Source organism: Astyanax mexicanus, chromosome 1, assembly GCF_023375975.1.
Source record: "Astyanax mexicanus isolate ESR-SI-001 chromosome 1, AstMex3_surface, whole genome shotgun sequence".
Lineage (NCBI taxonomy): Eukaryota > Metazoa > Chordata > Actinopteri > Characiformes > Acestrorhamphidae > Astyanax > Astyanax mexicanus.
This window is the reverse complement of record NC_064408.1, coordinates 59,715,088-59,734,824: the sequence shown is the minus strand read 5'-3', so window position 1 is coordinate 59,734,824 and position 19,737 is coordinate 59,715,088. Positions and strand designations below refer to the sequence as shown.

The following is a 19,737-nucleotide window of genomic DNA, read 5'->3' as shown; positions in this document are numbered from 1 at the left end:
TTATATTAGTGAAATCACTTAAAATTAATTATAGTAATGATTCTTTTTTTTTTAATGCTGCTATTTCTTTTATTTTTGAGAGGGGCAATAATAATGTAGTGTGGTTTAGATTAAGCAGACTACAGCTTTTATAATGGATTATAATATCTCAGGAGATCAAATTTTTATACCCAGCCCAATTAAGGACACTATGGAGCATCAGTTAAATATAAAATCTTGATTTCTAGTGTTTTGAGTTCCTTTCCTCTAGACATAATGATGTAAATTGTGAGTGTATGGTTGATACTTGGCTCCTTGTCTGTTAAAAGACAAGGTATGGTATGGTAAATACACTCCTGGCTGGGTTTGGCTGTTGAATTATGGCTGGTTAAAAACATCTGTAATACAAAATACTGTAATAAAAGTATGCTCATGACACTATAACACAGTAAATAGTAGTTATTTCACATAAATAATTAGCAGAAAATGAAATCTGTTCACTGTGTGTACTACAATAGGCGACAAAAATAACATGGCTTTCCTGAATCATCAAGTTATATACTGATATTCAAGTAATCACGAAAGGCTGGCATATTGTATTATAAGATATCAAACACAACATTAGATATTAATTTTGGTATGTCGTACTTAAGTGATGTGACTGTGTTATTTAAAAACAAACAAAGATCAGATTGTTAAAGGACTGTATTCAGCATTAAGAAACACTAATTTCATCAGAGGGATAAATATCTTAGATTGTTTGTGTGAATGTGTCTCATTTGGAGCTTCACTGTTTATACTTGTATGTTTGTCCTCTTTTCCTCAGCTGGTGGACCACCCTTCCTCACGTCTTCAAACCCCAACGGGCCGATCCTACAGCAGCCTAGGCCACTCCTCTCCTAAAGTAAGAACATTTAACTATGTTGTGTGAAATGATACATGGGTTAACATAAAAAGTTTGAATGTAAAAAATGTGTTTTTGATGAGGCTAAATTATAAATAGACAATAATGAACATTGTGTTTACTTTTGCAGCCCAAGGCCCATCAGTTTGTAGTGAAGTCCTTCAGCGTTCCCACTAAGTGTAACCAGTGCACCTCACTGATGGTGGGCCTCATCCGTCAGGGCTGCACATGTGAAGGTGAGTGAGAAGGAAAACAGTCAGTGGTGGATGTTGAAGAGATGTTGTAATGCAGCTTTCTGAAATACACCACCACAGCTTGCATATTTTAATACAAATCAGTCCTGGTTAGTTAAATTTAAAGCTAATATTTAAATCTGAATTAGAGTATTATCTCCTAATAGCAAATCTGTTTATGACTTGATGAAAGATGTCTTTATTATTGCCTGGTTATGCCTATAAGTCTCTAAATATGTCCATCTTTCCCCCCCACAGTGTGTAATTTCTCCTGTCATGTGACGTGTGCGGACAAAGCCCCCGCTGTGTGCCCAGTTCCTCCTGACCAAACCAAGGGTCCTTTAGGCATCGACCCACAGAGGGGCATCGGCACTGCGTACGAGGGTCACGTCCGGGTGAGCTATGCACACAGTACTGTAGTCTAGGCATAGATAAGATAATACTAACAGATTATTTAGAACTGAACAGATAACACACTCTGAACGGATATAAAATCAGATACAGATAAAAAACAATGTAAGGTTTACTTACTTGTAAAATACACCCAATTTATACCTCTGGATTCACAAGGACCACAAATATTACGATATCAGCATGGTTGAATGTCGCTGTAACTTTGATCCACAACATCTGTGGCTTAATCTAAATAGTACCTTGAAACTTCCTTTATTATCTTATAAATAATCTGTAAAGGACAAAAATTAACTAATGGGTCACAACTAAGGGTGAGGGAAATTATTTATTCTTTGATGCATCTTGATTCAGACGTGGATGATTCTGAATCGGGTTTTGACTTTCGTGAACCGATTCAGAATCAAGACGCATCTAAGAATAAAAAATTTCCCCCTCCCCTAGTTGTGAACCCAATAGTTTACTGTCAAAGTGAACACATTTTAAGTAACGGGTATGCATTTTGACCACTCTTACAATTCTATGTTCCCATTTCCCTTATTTTGTCCCAAGCTTGTGTGTGAGAGTGTGTTTGCAGCCGATCATGCTCTCCCTTATTTATTTATTTAGTTTATTTTCTTATGTAAAGCTCCTTTTCATTTAAAAAGCATAAAAAACTACCCTGATATATTGTAATACAGTAAAAAAAAACTCTATTATATTTTTTGCATAATATTTTATTCGCAAATCAAACTACAGATCATCCATTAAATTAAAACCATCTTCATGTATACATTACTCTGGTATATGGTTTCTGCTTTCCTTGTAGCTGGTTTTAAAACAACTAAAATCATTAATTTTAATCCTTTTTGTATTAATCATTTGATTAATTGAAATAGTAGAAATAGTGCCAAAGAGCCTTTTAAATAGCATGATTCAATATGGATCATTACAGATACTTTACTTTAAAAGTAGTCATGCAATGAAGAAAGAGATACATCAGTATACATTAATAATCGTTTTATAATCTCATTGCATTCCTCTGAACCATAATCAAATCAAATCATAAGGTGCCTACAGATTCCCACCTCTAGTCACAACCAGCCGTGAGCTGTTTGCCTAAACACTACTGCTCTGAGCTACAAAATAAAAACAGAAAATACCATATTGCACCAAAACAAAGCTGTGCTGCTGTGTTCTCTGTGTTCTCAGAGTTGTTCTCTGTCTGTGTTTGTCTGAACTGGTTCTGATCGTGTATAGTTTATAGTCAGGGTCAGAATAAAGCTTTTGGCAGCTTTTGTCCAGCAGAGGGCGCCAGTGGTGCTATACTAAGAACTTAAGAAACCAGTTGTGAGTGGATATTGGCGCATTCACAGCAATAAGTAATAGTAATAAATGGGATTTAGAGTGTGAAAGTGTGAAGAGGTGGTCTTAGAATCTTTTATTTTTGTAAGATCTTGAGCTTGAGACATTTTACATCTAACTTTCATAGACACTTAGATAATCATAAATAATTATTCAACATCCTTACCTCACTATTACTCGTAGTCACTGAATGCAATTAAATTCTCACAGCAATAATCCAGAATCTAGTAAAAAAGTCTTGCCTAGGTCAGTGTGTGGGGTTCCAATTCATATGTCTGTCTTTTTGTGTAGCTGCAGTTATACATTGTTTAACTCTTGGTTATCTTGTCTCTATCAGGTGCCGAAGCCCACAGGTGTGAAGAAAGGCTGGCAGAGGGCTCTGGCCGTGGTGTGCGACTTTAAACTCTTTCTGTATGAACTGGGCGAGGGCAAAACCACACAGCCCAGTGTGGTGGTCAGCCAGGTCATCGACATGAGGTGAGAAAAATCTTTCCTCAAACTACAAGACCTACAATGAATTTTTAACGATTTCTCGGTTTATGGTGTTGATTTTTTATTACTTGTTTGCTTAGGGATGAGGAGTTTTCAGTAAGCTCAGTCTTGGCCTCAGATGTCATCCATGCGAACAAGAAGGATGTCCCCTGCATATTTAGAGTAAGGAAGTGTGTTTGTGTGTGTTTTTTTGGTTTCTGTGTAATAATCTAATCAGTATAACTGCACTCAAATGTGAAATATCTACAAATGAGTATATTCCATATAAAAAGATATGATTAAAACATGTATGGTGACATAAAGAACTATTTTTATTCTTTTTTTATTATTTTATTCTTATTCCAAAGATATCAATTGTATATGAAATGTGATTTGACCATACTTTTAGTCGTTCAATATAATAATCAACATTTGTACTAAAATGTGTTTCAAGAACCAAATTGTGGGTGTATAGTTAAAGACTATAGTTCCGTTTGTAAATTATATCTCATCCTTCCTTCATTTTTTAAATTGTAACTATGGAATAGGGCTGGGTGATATGGCTCTAAAATAATATCAAGATATTTCAGGGTATTTTTGCGATAACGATATACTTGGCGATATAGGAAAACTAAAATAATTCATTCATTTCAGGAATGTATTATAATAGTATAACAGAATAATCATAATGTGGCAAAATAAATAATATAGCGTAAAATAATATAATCCAGCAAATAATATTGCAGAATATTTAGTGCATGCATATAAACTGCAAACTAAAACAATTATACAATAAATACACCTAAAGCTTCACAGTAAATAATAGACTACTTTTAAGACAGAACAGCCCTATTATCACGATATGGATTTTTAATATCATGATATTTCTGTGTCACGATATATTGTATACGATATAATATTGCCCACCCCTACTTTGGAATGTATTAAACATCCCTCTTCATGTGTTTCTTTCTTGACTGTTTGTTCTTCAGGTAACAGCATCTCAGCTTTCACCCTCATCCAGTCAGAAAACATCCATACTGATCTTGGCTGACAGTGATCATGAACGCACAAAGTGGGTGGGGCTGCTAAACGAGCTGCACCGCATCCTGAAAAAGAACAAACTGAAAGAGCGCTTCGTCTATGTGCCTAAAGAAGCCTATGACAGCACTCTGCCTCTTATCAAAACCACTCAGACTGCTGCTATTATAGGTACAGAAACTTAAGACATTAACAACCATACATGCTGCCACACTTACAGCAACATCTACTGATATCCAAGGCCATTCAAATGGAGTTTTTTGGACATGATTTATATAGCTGTTGAACTTAACGAACTTCGGCAACAAGCATTGATCTCTGTATTATTTATAAAGCTCATGTCTAAACCATATGTTATGTAAAACATTTTATAAACTAAACAGTGTCTTTTTCCTCTTTTGTTGTTTTCCCTCATAAGATCACGAGCGTGTGGCTCTAGGCAATGAGGAAGGCCTTTATGTGATCCACGTCACCAAAGATGGTAAGCTTGTATCTTTAGATGTGTCTTTAACTACAATAAGAAGCAAGTATACAAGCAACCTGAAAATGGGTCGTTACATTGAGATATCTTATGTGTGCTATTGCTGAAAAGTCAGTCCTGTCTTTTCAGAGAGAGTGAGTGCTTTAAACTAAATATCACCTGTATTGATTTTAGTTTATAATTTTTTTGTTAAAAATGTAACTAAGCAAAAGAATAGGAACCCACTGGAACACAGTAGTTTAGTTTAATTACATTACTAAATATTGTAATCCATTATATAAGTTCTCATTAGTTTCATGCTTTTTAATACTAATGTCAAACAAAAGGACATTCATGCTACGTCTGCAAACTAACATTTTGTACATGCATTCGACATTAGTAATAGTGGATATTGAAAAAGACATCGCCTGTGTTCATCCCTACATGTACCTTTACTCTGCTTCTCCCCTCAGAGATCATCCGGGTGGGTGACAACAAGAAGGTGCACCATGTGGAGCTGCTGCCCTCCGAGCAGCTGCTGGCCGTCATCTCGGGCAGGAACCGCCACGTGCGCCTGATCCCCATGGCTGGTCTGGACGGACGGGAGACTGACTCCTTCAAGCTGCCTGAGAGTAAAGGCTGTCAGACCCTGGTGTCTGGAACGCTGCGCAATGGCGCCCTCACCTGCCTGTGTGTGGCCATTAAGCGTCAGGTCATCTGCTACGAGATCAACAAGGGCAAGGCCCGACACAGACGTCTCCGGGAGATCCAGGTAAATTACATATTGAGTATTAAATTACAGCTGACTAGATTCAGTGCTGTGCAGAGGTTTTAGGTACAATATTTAAAAGTAGGTAAACATAAATACAGTAAAAAGTAACAAGAATTTCTCATTTTGAAGAAAGTAGATGAGATCATGGACATAAATGTATCATCATAAATCTTGTTTCTAGAGCTCTGTTCGGTTTCATCGCCAGCTCACCTGATTAAACACCATTAAGCATATGACTATACAGCTCTGGACAAAATAAGATGAAAGACGTATGTTTGAGTAAAATGAACATTTGTATTCTATAAACTATAAACAACATTTCTCCCAAATTCCAAATAAAATATTGTCATTTAGAGTGTTTATTTGCAGAAAATAAAAATAGCTGAAATAACAAAAAAGATGCAGAGCTTTCAGACCTTAAATAATTAATGCAAAGAATACAAGTTCATATTCATAAAGTTTTAAGAGTTCAGAAATCAATATTTGGTGGAATAACCCTGTTTTTAATCACAGAAAGAGATTTCACTCTGTAAAGATTGTGAAAATATTTTTTTCTATTTATGCTCACAGTCCTCCTCTTATTTTTGTGCCAGGTCCCCGGAGTGGTCCAGTGGATGGCGCTGCTGAATGATCGTCTAGTGGTGGGCTACCAGGCGGGCTTCATGCGCTACAATGTTCACACTGACAGTCTAGCAGTAAGTCTCCTGCACCCTGAGGACCACACGCTGGCCTTCATCGGGCAGCAGGGCCTGGACGCTCTGTGTGCCGTGGAGATCTCCAGCAAGGAGCTGCTGCTGTGTTTCAGCTGCCTCGGGGTGTATGTGGACACACACGGCCGGCGCTCACGCCAGCAGGAGCTGATGTGGCCCGCTGTACCCACAGCCTGCTGTAAGTGTATCAGATTAGCTCTGTTGCTCAGATTGGGGAGGTTGCAGTTTCATGCACTTTCATTGTTTTCTCCACAACAATTTACATGACAAATTGACAGTTTTATTAATGTTGTGACTCAAACAAGGGTCCACGAACCTTTAAAGTTACTGCCTTTTCCTTATGATCCTCCCCCTCTCCTCTGTGATGTGGAAACTGTTTTTGTGACCCACCTTTTCGCCTTTGCAAATACTGAAGGAGACGAAAGAAGCTGCTTAAATTCCTTTAAAGCTTCCTACCCAGAAAGTCTTTTTTTTTTTTTGAAGTGACATCAAAGAGCACAGCAGCATATCTATATGAATTAATTAATAAATGTAATTTTGTGATACATTGTTAAGAAATAATTAGTTAAATATAAAGATCTAAACTAACATGACTGTAGAACATAATCACTTCTTATGGATAAGTAAAATAACATATTCTAAAATGTCATTATACAATTTTATAAATGTAGTGTTTTCTCTGCAATCAGCATTCTCAATCAACGTAACGTAATGGCGGCTTGCAGCAGCTGTGATTGGCTTGGCAGTATTAGGGGTAAACAAAAGTGAATGGTGTGAAAGTGCAAGCAAGTGTTGCTAATTTGTGTTATCCTCTGAACGTGCTACAGGCTACAGCGCCCCCTACCTGTCTGTGTACAGTGAGAACGCAGTCGATGTTTTTGATGTGAACACTATGGAATGGATTCAGACCATCCCTCTTAAAAAGGTAAGAGGAATTGTTTATTGGTGTAAAGTGTTCTATTCAGGGCCAATACTGCTGTTTAAAAGTTATAGCAGTAGTGGAATTGTGAATGTAGACTGTTAGATTGTAATGATAACTTAGTAACTTGTCTTAGTAACCTTGATTTCTATCTCTCAGGAGTAGAACTGAAATAAATACACTTTATTAATAATACTTTTAATTTCCAAATTACCAGTCCTGTGCACATGAAGCTGTTAAGCATTATATTTTAAATGGATGTGAATAAAATATAATAAAATTCACAATCAGAAAGACTCCTATTTAATAGGTGGTGAATAGATGTTGAGGATAATATCTGAAGAATTAATAAGTATCACATGACTTTATTCACAAATTTAATATGTAAAATGACTTTAAGGTAAACAGAAATGCAAACAACCTTGCATATTTATAACGTGAACAGTAAAGTGTTTTACTGTTATACGTGTTAATTCCACATAATTGTGACTTTGCAGGAGAATATTTGGTTATTCCAAGTAATTTAAAAGCATTTCTGTTGGTCCATTCATCTAAAATAATATACAGAGTGTAAAAAGCAGCTACAGGGTGAAGAAAACTAAAACCAGACACAAATGCGGACACTTGCTCTTTGTTGTACAGCAGTGATGTTAGTTTGTAGCTAAAGGCTGGATTATACTTCTGCGTTGAGTCAATGCGTTGTCTAAGGCTTAGCCTGCGCACATAACCTACACCACTGCCCACGTTTTTATGTCTGTGGCTCTGTTGTGTTCTGCAGTTTACAATGTGAGGGCTCAGCTGACCAATCCTAGCTGCTGCTGTCACAGAAGCATATATTGGCCTTCATGTGTTAGGTTGGCCACTAGTATAAAACATGGCTTTTGTTTAAAATATTTTACTTTTACAGTATTTACTTATGTATTATTATTATGTATTATTATGTATTTTTTATCTTCACATCTCAGGTAATTAAATTAGTTGTAATGTTTAATAATACACTTGTGCTGTTACAGGTCCGGCCCTTGAACATGGACGGCTCTCTGAATCTGCTGGGCTTAGAAACAGTGAGACTCATCTACTTCAGAAACAAGACTGCAGGTATGATCCACACCACCTGAACCCCTGATTAAACCTAGTGGACTGTTTTGGTTTGGAGTGCTTTGTGTGTCTGGTCTATAATCTTGGTGCATGTGTGTTTCTCAGAGGGAGATGAGCTGGTGGTTCCAGAGGTGTCTGATAACAGCCGGAAGCAGATGGTGCGCAGTATGAATAACAAGAGACGCTTCTCTTTCCGCATACCTGAGGAGGAGCGACTGCAACAAAGGAGGTATAAATACACACACACATGCCTGCACACACTTACAGACACTCACAAACTCAACTCACAGTGAACATCTGTCTCATTTACTCCGAAAGCTTTACACATGTCTTGGGGCTCACTGTAGAGCAGGATGTCATTTGTGATGCTAGACGTTCTCTCTGCTTTATATTCTCACAAGGCTTAACCCAGTTGTTTTCATCTTTTGTACTATAAGATCACATTAGATAGGAACATTTTTACTGTTCAGCTCATCTTAGACTTGCATAGTTCTTTACTGCAAAAACTGTTTTAGCTGTTGTCCATACACTGACTAGAGGTTGCACGACAAGTATTTTTTTTACTAGTCAATTAGTTGTTCAAAAAAGTAGTCGACTAGTCGGAATTTGCATTATTAAAGCAAAAAAAAACTCAGAAGATCGCTAAATTCATTTATTTATTTAATTTAACTGAGTCTGATGCTGATTAACACAAACTAATATGTCAAATATTATTTTAAATAACAGCTCTACAGGCTCTAAATTACACCTCCATATTCAGTGTTTTTTGTCAGTGGCTTTAAAATGAAAATTAATACATTTACAAAGTAATACAGCTGCACAGGATCTCACATCTCGTTTCTCACAGTGCATATTTTAACATAGAACACCATAAAATTTAAAATAAAAAAAAATTCTAATTGTGCATAAAATAAAAAACTCCCACTTTTAGCATCATCACATGAAGTGCTCAACTTGCATTATTGGTTTCCATTTAAAAAAAAACATAAGAAGGATTTAGGCTGGATCTCTGTTGGTTACGTTTTTTCCCGCTAAGAAAAACTCCTCGTACTCGGGTACTGCAGGCTGGAATAGCCAGATCGTTTAGCACAGTGTTTTAAAGAGCTAACTTCTATTCTAGTCTATTGATTCCCACGATGACGACTAGTGGAAGTGCTAGTCAACTAGTTTATTCAACCCCAAACACTGACTAGATCCCTAGTGATGCTACAGCCATCCACAGAATGGAGCTGAAAGAGCATAATTGTCTTCACTCAGGAGGTCACACTACAACAAAGCACTGTTGGCATTCTTAGATGGCGTATTTCATTGATGTGTCTTGTATGTTTATTCAGAGAGATGCTGCGAGACCCTGAGAAGAGGAATAAGCTGATTTCAAATCCCACCAACTTTAACCATGTAGCTCACATGGGTCCTGGCGACGGCATCCAGATCCTTAAGGATTTGCCGATGGTGAGACACATCAGCACTCACAAGCCTTTTAAAATAAGCAGCATGTACATGTGCTGTATAAGCTGTTTACATAATACCTGAGATTTCACCCTTCTGTTGTTTGTCTGACAATCACCATATGTGTATGTGTGACTCTCTCTTGTGTCTTGTGTCTCTTTATCTGTGTAGAATGTTCGTACCCAGGAGAATCGGCCTGGTTTCAGTGCTTCAGTCAGTATCCCGTCCATGGCTAAAACTCGGGCAGAACCAGGCCGGTCCATGAGCGCCAGCAGTGGTCTTGGCATACGTGAGTATTGCACTCTGGCACATACTAACTACTTTCTACAGTTCAGGACTCTGAATGCAGTAAACTGATAGCAGGGTCCTGTAATGAACATCAGTCAGTAAGAGATGTTGTAAACACTGTATATCTCTTATAACTCAAGGCCATTTTTTTTGTTTGATGTTCCTTTGTTCGCCTAAATGACAGAATTTATAGGAGACAGGTTATTTTCAGGAGATTGTAGGCTACTTAAATATGTCTTAAAGAGTAACTACACTCTAAGACATTTTTTTGTACATTAATAGATGAAATATGTTGCTCTATAACATAAGAGGCTTAAAAAGAGGTGCAAATATTAACTGAATTTAGATATTTGACCATATTTTATATATTGACTATTATGAAACTCTCAAAACACATTAGCCTCAGTAGCTAACGGCTAACTGGTGATTCAGTCACTGTTTTAATAACAGATTAATGTCTTTGTGCTGGTTAGATTAGCACTGTGTTTTTCACAATATAAGGCAGACTTAAATTCCTTTGATCATTAGTGCTTCTTATAATCCGCTTTGCGTTATGTATGAATTTTACTAGTCAGGTATTAAGGAGCAGTAAAGCCACTCAGCTGAAGTACAGAGTTATACAGGAGTTTCAGTTTCCAGCAGCATTAGCATTACCTGCTAACCGTGCTAAGCTCTAGCTTTTTTGCCGTTCAGAGGTGAGTATTATCGGCCTGTAGTCTGCGTGTTTGCTGTGTTAAAACAAGCTACATGGGACAAACTGCTAGCTAATATTGCCCTGGCCTACCAGAACACTCAGGGTTCCTTAGTGTAGCGTAGTGTTGCTAGTGGTTAAGCTGTTAATGCTCCAGCCTTAGTGGAAATGTAGAAATCGAAAGGTTAGTGTAAATAAACAAAAGCGCTTTATTTACTCAAACAGGAGAGAAATCTGTGTAGATTAAAATCCAACTCTTGTTTGACTTTAAAATATTATTATTTTTTAAAGAATTACATTTTTTTCTTTTTTCTTTTCATTTCTTCTGTTAGTAATGCTAAATAATGTGTTTAGTTAAAATAAAAAACACCGGCCTGTGGTTAACCTTGTGGATTAATGCAGAGCTCGGGCGGGGTCTAAATGTGAGATTGAAAAAATTATATACACGGTGGTGTCCTACCCTTAGATCACAATATAGGCCTAATGTCTGTTGTTAAATGGCTAGATTATTTTGGCATTAAGAAATAGCATGCACTCTGGAGCCCTGCAGTTGCTTTATAGAGCAGGCAGCTAAATACTAAAATCTCCCCCTTGTGGAGAATATTCAACCTACTAAACATTAGGGAGTGTGTGCATTACAAGCCAGGTTCATTAAGTACTTCAGTCTAAAAAGCATGATTTCTCCCTTTCGATTACTCTTCCTCTCTGCTATCCCCCTCCCAGGTTCTTCAGGTTCATCACAGAATGGCAATGCTCTAAGGAGGGAGCTGTCGAGTGGAAGCTATAGCTCCAAGCGCCAGACAATGACTTCTCCATCTGAAAGCTCACTGTCTTCAGGAGGAGGAATGGACATAGGAGATGCACCGCTGTCCCAGTTCGACAGAGAGGTGAGTTCTCCTTAGTTGACGGTGCACCTCCACATTCATGCTCACCATTCCAGAATGCCATGGCCCACCTTACCTGGTACCTTTTACTGTCAATATATTTATACACTTTTACAGGACAAAGAAATTGTGCTCTTCTTATAACCCAGCATATAAAGCCAGGGTCAGAGTGCAGTGTTAGTCATGCTTTAGTGCTGCTGGAGCTGAGAGAGTTCAGTGCCTTGCTCAAAGTCCCAGCAGTGGCAGCTTAGAGAACGGGGATATTGAACCTACTACCCTGTAATCAGTAACTCAGTAGTAACACAGATTTCTTTACCCCTTAAAGCGCAAAAGCCTGCATAAGGGCTCTTACTTATCACATCTATAATATACCACGTCTATGTCTTAGTAAACTAAACTTTTTTGCTAGCTTCGGAACAAAAGTTCCCCAAAAGTACCCAGATGAATTGCTTGCATCCCAGTCCCCCAAATTCTCATTTTATAGTGCTCAAATCTGCATCACGAAAGTCAGGAGTAGTTCTCCAGCCACAGCCACACCACATACAGCTTAGCCATGCAACAGCAGCCATGTCTGCCCTCTGCTTTCTCCATATCTCCTAGCCCAATGGTTCCTAACTCTAGCCCAGGAGTACCACTGTCCTGCACATTTTTGCACTTTTGTCCTGCACTTTAACTGTACTTTGTAATGTTGTTCCACACAAAGGTTCCACTGACTGGGCTTGGTAGTCAAGTACCAGTACTAGAACTGGTGGCTTAATGGTGGCTGGTGACTGGTGGCTTACTTGGTGTTGAGTTATCATAGTGGATAAGAGCACAGCACCACATACTAAACACAAAGTTTGATTCCCATTCTAGACATGAGCTTTCATATTCTAGCATTCCAGCCTTAGATAATGTTTGACCTGTAACATTTTCCTTGTAATAGATTAATACCCTTACAGTAAGCATGTTAGCATATAGTAAGGTACTAGTAAGGCTATGCTGCTAATTTACTATGTGGAAATTGCACTTTCAATCACCCCGAAAGGACACACATTAGCTGAGAGTTACAGAACACTGACAATGAAATAAACCTGCAGATTAAAGTAGCAGACTAATATGACTTGAGTAGCAGTGATAAAGTCCCTATTCTCCTTTTGACAGGTCCTTTTTTTAGTGTTGCTTTTAATACCAAAACCTGTAGACTAAGTGTGTTGCAAAAGAGTAAACCCCAAAATATGCGGGTCTGGGGTACTCCAGGACCAAGCTTAGAAACCGCAGTCTGGTCTAGCCTTTCTCCGTATGGCTTCCATTCCGTCCCATCCCTCCCAAGCAAAAAAGCAGCCTCCACTGGGCTTCATCTCAGATCACCCCTCTTTACCCTTGCTACGCCCTACATCCCCATAATGTGACGCATCGCCCCTCCTTTCTGAGCCTTCCCCAATGTGGCAGCCAGTCTCTGGCTCTCAGTGTGCCTTTCCTCCCCTGTGGCAGGCTGTGTCGCCCTCGGAGAAGACGCCCGATCTGAAACGGGCGTTGAGGACTCTGCTTAGTAAAATGAAGGTAAAGTTTACACACTCGTAGCCGAAGTACACACGCACTGCCTCCATCACCTTCACAGTCGGGTGCATCTGCAGAGTGCTTCTCCCCCCAAGAACTTCCATCACCATTATTTTGCTTGATTTTGAACCTTTTCAAAGCACAATCCCGCAACACGCTGACTCGAGTAGGATTAAGGATCTCCAGGCTTGCATGATTTTGTAACTTTTGTTTTGGAATGGCAAAGCCCTGCCAACACGCACCCCTCCATACCGACCCCACTGCTCTCTTCAACTGTGCTTTAAAGCAGTAGGAGAGAATGAAGAATAACTAAGGTCTGGAGTTATTTTATGAGCTTCTGCAGAAGCGGGCAGAACACATCCATGGCTTTGCATGTGTGCGAAAGCTCACTACATTGCTCACTATATCATTATGGGCATCACTTCCCTAAGGAGTCACTTCAGCACTTTTGAATCTGTGTTTTTGAGGACGACCACTTTGTTTAATTGTATTAAAGCTTTCCTGCCTTTGCAGTTGTTGCAAAGTGTCCTGTTCCCAAAAACACCAATGGGTGATACCTCACTAAACTTGTGCATTGTAAACATGGCATAACATATACTGTGTTATATACTATATACTATACATTTCGGGAATGTCTGAAATGTAGACATGGCAAAAATAACAATACCCTATTTGTCACACTATAAGGTGCACTGGATTATAAAGCACACTATCACTATTTTCTGGTCTGTTTTCATACATAGGGCACATCAGATTATTAAGCACATTTTAAGAGACACTATAAGGAAATTAGAATTCTGCAGGGGGGAGTTAGATAACTAAGTTAAGTAAAGCTAAGATAAGTAAAAAAAGACTTTCTTTTAAAGTCAAACGAGTGCTGGATGTAAATCTACAAAGATTTCTCTCCTGAAAACTGTTTATTTGGATGAGTAAAGCGTTTCTGTTTATTTACAGTAAGCGTAGGTTCCCGAGCATTAGCATTAGCGGTTAGTGGCTAATGCTACCCGACAGCACTACGCTGAGGAACTCTATGCTGTGTTCCGGTAAGCCAGGGAGATATTAGCTAGGGGTTTGTCCCACATAGCTTGTTCTAACACGATAAACTTGCAGGCTGATAATACTTACCTCTGAACGACAAAAGAACTAGCGGTTAGCAGGTAATGCTAATGCTGCTCTAGCAGTGCTAGCCGGTTAGCAGCAGGCAACAGGCCGATAATGCTCACCTCTGAAACGAGAAATAGCGCTTAGCAGCTAATGCTAATTCTACTCCAGTCCCGGTGCTGGAGAACTAAACTGAAACTCCTGTATAAGACTGGCTTTACTGCTTCTTAATACCTGACTGGAAAGGTTCATTAATAAGGTGCACTGGATTAAAAAGCGCACTGACAAATTTTTGGGAAAATGAAAGAATTTTAACTGCGCCTTATAGTGTGAAAAATATGGTAATCTTCTGAAATAAAAGTGTTGCATTCCGTTAAAATACTCTTTAATACAACTTTTAAAGGTGCAGTAGAATGCATTTATTCAGTGCTTCACATTATTCCCTTATGTGTACATAGAAAGTTATGTGACTTTATAGAACATCAGGACTTTAGCACCAGGCTAGCTCTCTAGATGCTCTCCAGGATTAATGATTTTCATTCTGTGGAAAGACTGTCTCCAAAAACCAACCACAAGTATCAATAGTGAATTGACCATCGTGTTTGACTGTATCACATTAAAAAAAAAAAGCTTTTACTACTGGGTTGGGCTTATGTATTTATTGAGGAAGCCTTTCTAAGGGTTTTTTGGGACTGGTCTATTTAAACAGCCCTGCATTTGTTTTGTTGGATTCTCTATTCAATAAAGAGACAATCGTGTTTTGACATTTACAGAATGTCCGTTCTACGTACTGTTTTTTTATCTGGATCATTCTAGTGCACCTTTAAATGTCAGATGTTTGTTTTCTGACTGTTAAAAGTTTTACCAAATTGGTTATCAGTTGAACTATTCATATGAGTTTGGTATTTGAATAAACATTTAAAAATTAATGCGAGAACACTGCATAAAAGAGAGAGAGAAATCAGGTGTGAAGTTTACTTGCGGTTTAGTGAAATATGAAAATGAGTACAACACTTTGTGGAAAAGCCCACCTCTGTGTTCCTCAGCATTCCGTAATACAGCAGTTTTAGTCAATGGTACAAACAGGCTTAGAATGCTAGTGATTTTTTATTAAAAACCTGTGCACTTTAAAATTCTTAGTGGCTTGTTTGTGTGGAGCTACTTTGAGCTTGTCAATGATGTGAAAATAGCGATTCCTTTGGGCGTTAACTTTGAATGTAGACATGGCAAAAATAACAATAATTTTCTGAAGTGAATTACATTTTTATTAAAATACTGTCTAACAGATACTCTTAAATGAGCAGTAGAATACATTTATTCAGTGCTTTTTTATTCTCCTACAAGTACATAGAAATTTACAGTCTAGCTCTCTAGATGCTGTCCGGTATTAATGATTTTCATTCTGTGAAAAGACGCTAATGCCCCTATTGCTAGCATTCTAGAGCATCAGCTAAAAGCTCTGTATTTCAGAATGCTGGGGGTAAATGGAGGTGGGCTATTCAACAAAAGTTCATAATCTCACTCAAGTTCAATTTACTTTTTCGCTTTTGTGTGTTAAAACTTTGTGATTTGTGGTTTAGCAGTAGATCAGCCGTGTTTACGAGGCTTAGACGAGTGAATTTAAAAGTAGTGAAGTATCAGTATTACAAGATTTAGCTCTGGGTCTTTATGTATTGCAGCGAGATACTATTCTTTCCCCTGGATCCCCTGGACTGACTTTATTTCATACATATGAACCCTGAGCTTAAATATTTGTAAGACTTGCGCATGTTCAGATAGAGCCTTCAGATATCCATCCCACTTACTGCTTTATTTAAGTGTGTCAGATGTAGCCGTGTGATTTCTAGTTTATCCTGACTCCTTTACTGTAGCTACAGTGCTGTGCTGTGTGTCTATATGCTGATTTCAGGGCTTGGATTGCAGACAGTAAAGCAGACATTTCAAGCAAATCAATAAGCTTTAGATGCTGCAGTGTAATATTGTAATAAACTGATTTTCTTTAATCTTGTAAAATCTAATGGGATGTACAGTGGTATGCAAAAGTTTGGACACCTCTGGTCATGTGACATGCTTTATATTCAGTATATGCACAGATCTTTAGAAACATTAACATTTTAATATTTTCTAAATTCATAATCTGAAGGCGAATATAGAGATCTGGAAAAAAATTAAGAGACTACCAGAAATGATGAATTTCTTTGATTTTACCAAATTGAAAACCTCTGGAATATAATCAAGAGGAAGATGGATGATCACAAGCCATACAATCAAGCTGAACTGCTTGATTTTTTGCACCAGGAGTGGCATAAAGTTATCCAAAAGCAGCGTGAAAGACTGGTGGAGGAGAACATGCCAAGATGCATGAACACTGTGATTAAAAAACAGGGTTATTCCACCAAATATTGATTTCTGAACTCTTAAAACATTATGAACTTCTTTGCATCGTAGTTTATAGAATAAAACAACAATGTTAATTGTACTCAAATATAAATAGCAAATTCAGAGAAACTGATTCAGAAACTGAATCTCTTATTTTTTCCCCAGAGCTGTATATTTGATAATAGATTCAGAGTATAAAGTGGCTCTAACATGAAAATCATCTTCTTTAAGTTTTTTACTTAACATGTATTCACTCAGAGCGAACTTCTGTGCCAACTTCTGCATATGGCTTGTAATGGTCCCACCTGTACATTTGTCATTCTCTTCACTACAAAACATAAATATTACAGTAGTAATTATTAGTAAGGTGTGACTGAAAGCAGCATGTATTCATAAACGCTTCCCCTTTATGATTACTGTTGTTGGTGTCTCCGGATTTGCTAATACTGGTGCTTCTGTTTGGTGTTGCAGGATTCAGATTCTCCTCGACACTCCACTGCCTCCAACAGCTCCACCTTCAGCAGCCCACCAAGCCCCGCCTCCCCGCACAAGACCAAGTCCCTCTCACTGGAGAGCACGGACCGCATGGGCTGGGACACATGATGGACAGCAGATCTAGACCAATCACAACATGCCCTGGCCAGGCTTGACACAGGCTCCTCCTTCCCTCCCTCATTCCTGCCCATGGAACTGCACCCAGCACTCTAGGCCCCTCCCACTTCATTCTGCGAGCGGTTCCTGAGTAAGGAATACACAGGGAGGAGGATGCTGGACTGTGAGCAGGTGTGACTTGTGCGAGTGAGTCAGTGAGTGCGTGTAAATGTGTGTAAGTGTGTGTTTGAGTGTGTCGGTGTATGGCCAGGGCGTTAGTTAGAACTGGAAGTAAAACGTTCCCTCTACATCTGGCTTTGAAGCTTTTGACTGGTGAAAAGCAGAAGCTTCAGAGCGTTACTGGCTGGACTTCAGCCTCTCTCATTCCAGACGGAGAGGGAGAACCTGTGGGTTTTATCTGGCATTTGTATATAGACTGGGGTGTTTTTGGGAGGGGTGAACTTATTTATTTCTCAGTCCAACACTATAGCTGTTGAAAAACAGTATTGTTTCCTTCACTTCCATCTAACAACTGTGGACCATACTGACTGCTGCATTCGTGGAGAGAAGAAAAAAAGACCAAAACATGGCAACCTGTAATTCCTTTGCTCTAGAAAGTGATTCGTGCAGAGACTTCTCATTGGCTGCAGCTTTCCTCGTGATACGCTCCCATCACTGCTTCATCACTCGCGTCCTGCTGTAGAGTCCTGCGCTCCTGTAGAAGCAGAAGCTTCTCCTCCTCTCACTTTGTCTTCACATCTTCAGTTCTTACCATATTTTTCAGACTCGACACAAACGGAAAACTTCCATAGAGCACCACTGACCTGTGAAGCCAATTTTCCATCACAATAATGTACATAGGTTAAAAGTATAGTATAATATATAATAAGGAGATACTGTAGAAGGAACAGAGAAATCCTTTTGTTTAATTTAAAATTGTTTAATGTACCCAGGCCATTATTTTACATTTTTATTTGCATTTTGTCCTTTTATTTGACCATTTTTTTTTCTCTTAAAAAAAAAACCAAAACATTTGTTTTATGATTAAAGACTTGAGTCATTGTGTTGCTGAATGTTTAAACTATAACGGGGGAAAAGAAAATGGAAGCATCTCTTTATTGTGATCCTATTTTCTCTATTGTAAGAGATAGCACTATGTATTAACACATGAGATTAGTATTATTATGAGAACACCAAACAATGTTTGTATTGTACCCCAACAAACGCTTTTGAAAATCTGCCAAGGAAGAAAAAAATGTAAGAAGAATGTTTGTTTAAATTTTTGTTTAAGGTTGTTTTTTCAGCCAGTTTTATTTTATTCCCAAAGATAAAGTCGAACAATGTAGCCACTTGTTGAGAGAGAGAGAGAGAATGTGTGGGGGAGACAGTGTTGTTGATCCCGTTATTTAATTGCACATCCACTACCACTTTACTACTATTGTGAACAGTTCACAATTCTACTTTATTATTATGAACAACAAGCTGGACAAGAATGCTTTTTTTCTCCCTGCACAACTTTGAAGAATAAGTTGTTGTCCTTAATAGCCTTGCCTTGGTGTTTAACAATAAAACCTCCACCGACCTGAGGGTTTTCATATTGTATAATATTATATTAAACAACACTCTGGAGAGCAGTTAGTTATGTGGAACCTTGGGTGGAAGCCTCTGTTAAATTCCCCACTGAATATTGTGTGTTAAGAATTGCACTCAACCAATGTATTTAGATCATGGACATCTACTTACTAATTTGCTTGTAGGACTGCTGGTTGTTGTTTGTAGAAATCCTTAGAAATCATTAGATCTGTACGTTTTTATTCTTTTCTTCTTGCTGAGAAAACATTACTAGCGATGTTCACTTTACCCGAGTCCAACAATCTTCTGTTGCTGTAAAATCATGACCAAGAGGGAATTCTTCCACATGCAGTTCTAATATTCCAGAGCACTTCTAGAGGCTCATCAACTGGCTCTCAACTCAGGATTTCTCAATACCATTCTACCTGTAGCTCCTGCTCACGGGTGAAATGTTGAAAAAGAGAACACCCAAGGCAGCTTTTACCCAAATGCAGTGATGTTTATAATGATGCACACGGGCAAGGGGCCATTTGAACAGTCAGTCAGAGGAGCCAGTCCATTAGAAAATGCTTCAGCGTTTCAGTGGTCTTATCTACTTTACCTTTAATGTGCTTTCATATATCACCTTTTTTTTTAGAATATGTTTTGTAATAATTTGTACAGTTTTGCATGTCATAGATGTATTAATTTCTTGGTTTCATTCCATGGTTGTATTCAGTTTTGTCACTATGTTTTGGTGGGGGTGTGTTTTCCTGCGGAGAGCACAGCGAATTTAAAACAGGAGGTGGAGCAAACAAATGGATTGAACTGGCCACTAAGCGAATGTGGAGAACAACGTATTATATTAACCTGACTTCGATATAATTCAATAAACGAAGGGAGACGAAACATGCGAGAGCCC

At 38.3% G+C, this 19,737-nt stretch overlaps 1 protein-coding gene across 3 annotated transcripts in view; it reads left to right on the top strand.

Annotated features, from left to right (window-relative positions):
* cdc42bpab (CDC42 binding protein kinase alpha (DMPK-like) b) overlaps positions 1-19,731 on the top strand; it is a 91,215-nt gene extending 71,484 nt beyond the window's left edge. For 2 of the 3 annotated variants that reach the window (XM_049481006.1, XM_049481003.1), the window contains 17 exons: positions 806-883; positions 1,014-1,119; positions 1,375-1,511; positions 3,209-3,348; positions 3,444-3,525; positions 4,335-4,554; positions 4,802-4,864; positions 5,317-5,615; positions 6,209-6,503; positions 7,153-7,250; positions 8,258-8,342; positions 8,448-8,571; positions 9,677-9,794; positions 9,963-10,080; positions 11,494-11,657; positions 13,128-13,196; positions 17,145-19,731. In XM_049481006.1, coding sequence (XP_049336963.1) covers positions 806-883; positions 1,014-1,119; positions 1,375-1,511; positions 3,209-3,348; positions 3,444-3,525; positions 4,335-4,554; positions 4,802-4,864; positions 5,317-5,615; positions 6,209-6,503; positions 7,153-7,250; positions 8,258-8,342; positions 8,448-8,571; positions 9,677-9,794; positions 9,963-10,080; positions 11,494-11,657; positions 13,128-13,196; positions 17,145-17,276 — 2,328 coding nt within the window. In that variant the 3' untranslated portion in view covers positions 17,277-19,731. The remainder of the gene's footprint in view (positions 1-805; positions 884-1,013; positions 1,120-1,374; positions 1,512-3,208; positions 3,349-3,443; positions 3,526-4,334; positions 4,555-4,801; positions 4,865-5,316; positions 5,616-6,208; positions 6,504-7,152; positions 7,251-8,257; positions 8,343-8,447; positions 8,572-9,676; positions 9,795-9,962; positions 10,081-11,493; positions 11,658-13,127; positions 13,197-17,144) is intronic. The other variant, XM_049481009.1, reaches the window with a different exon arrangement.
* The last annotated feature ends 6 nt before the right edge of the window (positions 19,732-19,737 follow it).